At 31.0% G+C, this 4,697-nt stretch overlaps 1 protein-coding gene across 1 annotated transcript; it reads right to left on the reverse strand.

Annotated features, from left to right (window-relative positions):
• Window positions 1-1,458: 1,458 nt before the first annotated feature.
• Phum_PHUM091060 (zinc finger protein SLUG, putative) lies at window positions 1,459-2,928 on the reverse strand (the record flags this gene model as incomplete). Its single annotated transcript, XM_002423830.1, has 2 exons — window positions 1,459-2,678; window positions 2,856-2,928. The coding sequence occupies 2 exons, from the start codon at window positions 2,926-2,928 to the stop codon at window positions 1,459-1,461; spliced, it is 1,293 nt and encodes a 430-aa protein (XP_002423875.1).
• Window positions 2,929-4,697: the final 1,769 nt, after the last annotated feature.

Consider the following 4,697-nt stretch of genomic DNA (forward strand, 5'->3'; position numbering starts at 1 on the left):
ACGAGATACATATAAATTTTACACTTTTATATATGATAATAATAATAATAATTTATGTGGCAAAACAAACAAACAAACGATTCAGTACTAATGATAATGATAATAACTAAAACGGGGTTGGAAAAAAAAAAAAAAACTTTTTTCTTATTTTTTAAAAAACAGGTACAAAATTTTATTTATTTATTAATGTTTGTTTTTTTTATTTTTAAATTTATTTATTAATTAATATTTATAATAATAATAATAATGATAAATCAGTCTTGATTTGGCACTTGAATGAATAAAACAAGGCGCGCATATAAATAGTTTTTATAAAATTTTTTTTAATAATAATAATAATAGTAATAATAATTATAAAAGTTACTATTTATGATAAATTATGCTTAGTATTACTATTATTATTATTATTATTATTTATGTACATATAAATTTTCTTTATTTACATAAGACAAGACTAGTAATATTATAAATCGGGGAGTTTTTTTTTGTGCGTTTTCTGGTTGTCGTTACAAACGAACAAACAAACAAACAAACAAAAATTTCGACAGTCATACGATTGAAATTAAATAATTTTTAATACGGATCACTGTCGTAAATAACCACGGTTGTTGTTGTTGTCTGTTTGTACTAAGTTGAACAAACGCAAAAATAACGGAGGAGGTGGAGGGGGAGTAGGATGTGAAGGAGGGAGGGTTTATGCGGTAATTAAATAAAGTAATAAAAAAAAAAAAAATCAATGACAATAATTATTTGACATAAGGTTGACGATGATGAGTCGTTAAAAAAGCAAAAAAAAAATTTTTAATTTAAATTTATTGTTAAAATCGTATTTTAATTACCAACGAACAAATGAACGAACGAACGAATTAACGAATGAATGAATGATTGAATGCAATCGCAATTTTTTTTTCAATTAAAAAATTTTTAAAAGTTTTCGCGGAGGCCGAAATTTATTAATTTTTTTTATTTTTAACTCCTCATGCAAAAAACCTTATGTAAATAAAATCGTGTTATTATTATTATTATCATTATTATTATTATTATTATTTAATTTATGCTTTGTAACTATATAATAGTGTCATTCTTAACTGTGTCTATCTATTACGGGTAACTAAACTGAAAAAATGGCGGCGAAGGCGGTGGTGATGGTGGTTTTCACGTTTATTTATATGTACGGTTCACCGGCTCATTATTAAATAGTAGAAATTACAAAAAAAAAAAAAAAAAAATTAAAGCCCAATGAACCCTATCGAGAATCGATTAATCGATTGATCGATCGATCGATCGACATAACACAATAATTCGTAAGGAACTAAACTATATATATATTTTTGTTTTTTATAAAAAAATAATCGTTTCGAATAAATATTCGTGTACTAAATTCTTAAAAACTAAATTAGTAGTACTAGTAGTAGTGAGAGTAGTAGTACGAAAATGTAATCCTTACTTTTATCGAGGTCACCGGTGTAATTTTTCGTGCATATGATGGTCTGGAATTCCGTGCTGTTGCTGATGATGATGATGATGATGTTGTTGGTAAAGTATTTCCGGTTGTGGAGCCATTCCGGGACATCCTCCGTCCGCGTGTTTCGTCAAAAGCGACATTCTCGAAAATGTTTTGCTGCACGTCGTGCAAGAATATTTCTTAACGTCCGAATGAGTTTGAAGGTGAGCTCTCAAATTCGATCTGTCCGCGAAAGCTCGTCCGCAGTGTTGACACGAAAACGGTTTTTCACCGGTGTGAGTTCTCACGTGTCCCTGCAATAGCCAAGGACGAGAAAATGCTTTACCACAAACTGTGCACTTGCACGGTAACGTATGCGTTCTTATGTGCATTTTAAGAGCGCCTAATGACACGTAAACTTTTTCACAAAATTTACAACTAAATGATTTTTTCGCCTGAGATGATTCGTTTGCGGCACAGTGAAATTGTTGATGTTTGGATAGACCGGAATACGTCGAATAGGATTTGTTACAGTCCGGACACTGATATCGTGGCGCGCTGTCTTTTCTCCTTTTCGTGCTACCCATTCCGGTGCTTCCAACGCTCCCGGTACTTGCGACGCTTCCGGGAGATGATAAATCCTCGGGCGTCGCGGGTGGAGGAGATCTAGACGATGTCGACGACGTGGGTGATAGACCGCAATGATCCGAATTCGCATACGGTATGTATAATTTATCGGAGGGTCTCGCCAAAGAGGGTACCGGTCTCACCGGAGAAGGATACAAAGGTGGAGAACAACTTTCTCTCTGCGGAAATGGTGATAATTGATCTTGATGAGGTATTCTCGTCGGTTGAATGGGATACATGGAGGGATGATACTGGTGGTAAAGATCGTGTGGTGGGTAATGGTAGGGAAAAGGAATATAATGCGGAGGATAGTGTGGCGTGGGTCGGTAAGCCACAGGATGAGACGGTTCTACCGGAGTATTTAAATTAAGGGGTTCCAAAACTCCTCCGCTCGGTTTCGTCGTGTCACGTTGAGGTACGACAAAAGCAGTGGCATGAGATCTTTCCCTCGTCGCTTCCGACGCTTCCAATCTATCCGTCAAACTTAATGATAATTTTTTCGTCATCGGAATCAATCCGGGCGGCGGCGAACTGGACTTGATGTTGGTCACACTCAAATCCTGGGGTTTCGTGCTTAAATTTTCCGGTTCGGACGTGTCGACCGTTTCTAAAAAAAACAAACAAAAACAACACATCCGTTAGTTTATAACGTATTAAAATTTTTAGAGAAATAATCGACGGAAAAACGAAAGGGATCCAATTCGATAAAAAAATCCCTCGAGGAGGGGGATTTTTTTAATTCGAAAAAGATAAGCTCATTCCTTCTTCCGACGAGTTCAAAAACCTTTAATAATTTTTTTAACGTTATGTGACCTCGGGGGACAGGTTAAAAGGCCCCCCGAAGAAGACACCCGCATATCGAGTGTAGAGTAAAAGTCATAGAAAATATTTTTTCGTTTTTTTTTTTTTTTGATAACGCAATCAATGTCAATGTCACGCACGGACACAGGTACAGGCACAGGCACACACACACACACACACCGCCTTTCATTAAAACTATAAAAGTTTTACCGTTGCAAACTAATGACTAAATTTATTATTAAACGATCTGATACTCGCGATGAGTATAAAAATTCACCGCCTTCTTTTACAAAATTTTTTTTCCTCGGGTAAAACATCGGTCGTCACGTACCTCCCCTTCCCCCCATTTTGTTTTTTCTTTTTATTAAATTCTTCCCCCTTTCCCTCCTCCCAAAAGATATTTAAAAATTTAAATTTAAATTCGTTGACGTGATAATTGCAGGTTTGCAGGTTTTTTTTGTTATCCGGCGATATCTTGATGATAATAATAATAATAATGATGATGATAATGATAAATTAATTTTTTTTTCTTTTGCCCCCTCACTTCTGAACTTTTTTTCTTGGTGGTGGTCTTCTCTTTTTATCAACTCTGAACATTTTTTTAAATTTTTAATTTTTATTAATAAAGATTCGCGAATTATTTAACGAATTATTATTATTTCAATTTATAAACAAAAAAAAAAATGGCGGAACGCGAACGTTTATTTACTCTATGGAATAAAAAAAAGAGAAAATAAATTCTTATCCTTCGGTCATGTTTTCAAACCGATAAATAATTTTTTTTTGGAAAGAAGAAAATTTGACTTATTGACACGACAATAATTTTTTTTATTTGACCCCGTGGAAAAAAAATTTAATAAATTTTTATTAATAATTTTATTAAAATAATAATAATAATAATAATAATAATAATTATGTACGAGCGATAATTTCTATTTATTTTATTAAGGATAAAAAAAAAACGACTGGAGAGTTGAAAATATTATTATTATTAATTAATGAGATGGTTTTATTATTATAATTATTTTTTCTCTTATATTCCCCGTACAAACTCGAGACAAACAACAAACGACGCTAATAAATTAATAATAATTATTAATAAAATTTTTTTATAAGTAAATAAATATTTACGACGAATCGCACGCACGGAATTTTTATTATTATCATTATTAACGCAAAAAAAAAAAAAAAAAAACGCGCGTATAATTTTTTTTTTCTTGTATCGATTTTGTATCTGTTTACACGGAAAACCTGACGTGTTTCCGGTTTTATTATTTCTATCGCCACGATAAGTTTAATCAAAAAAACGGCCGATAACCTTACGCACTCGTACGTTCGCACTCTTATGAAAATTTATTATTAATAATAACAATAATAATAAATCAGAGTGTATACATAAAATTCACGTAAATTTAAAGATAATAACAATAATAATAATAATAATAAATAATAATAATTATTAATAATAATAATAATAAATATGTTAATCGATTAAGTTTGATTTTTCTACTTTTTTATTACTCTCAATTTATTTTATTTATTTTTTTAAACAAATTATTTATATCGATAGAAAAACGTATTTATTTATTAACTTTAAAATAATAATATTAATAATAATAATAATAATGACAAAACGTATGGAAAATTTGTTGGGTTTTTTTTAAATTCGCGAATTTTTTTTTTTTTTTTTAACGTTCGACTTTGAAATTTTTTTTTCGCTAATACTCGTAAAATTATTTCGATCCCCCTTTTCTTTCTTCCCCCCGTGATACTAATAATAATATTAATAACGAGAATTAATAATAATAATAACGATAATAATAAT

The sequence above is a fragment of the Pediculus humanus genome, genomic scaffold, assembly GCF_000006295.1.
Source record: "Pediculus humanus corporis 1103172107444 genomic scaffold, whole genome shotgun sequence".
NCBI lineage: Eukaryota > Metazoa > Arthropoda > Insecta > Psocodea > Pediculidae > Pediculus > Pediculus humanus.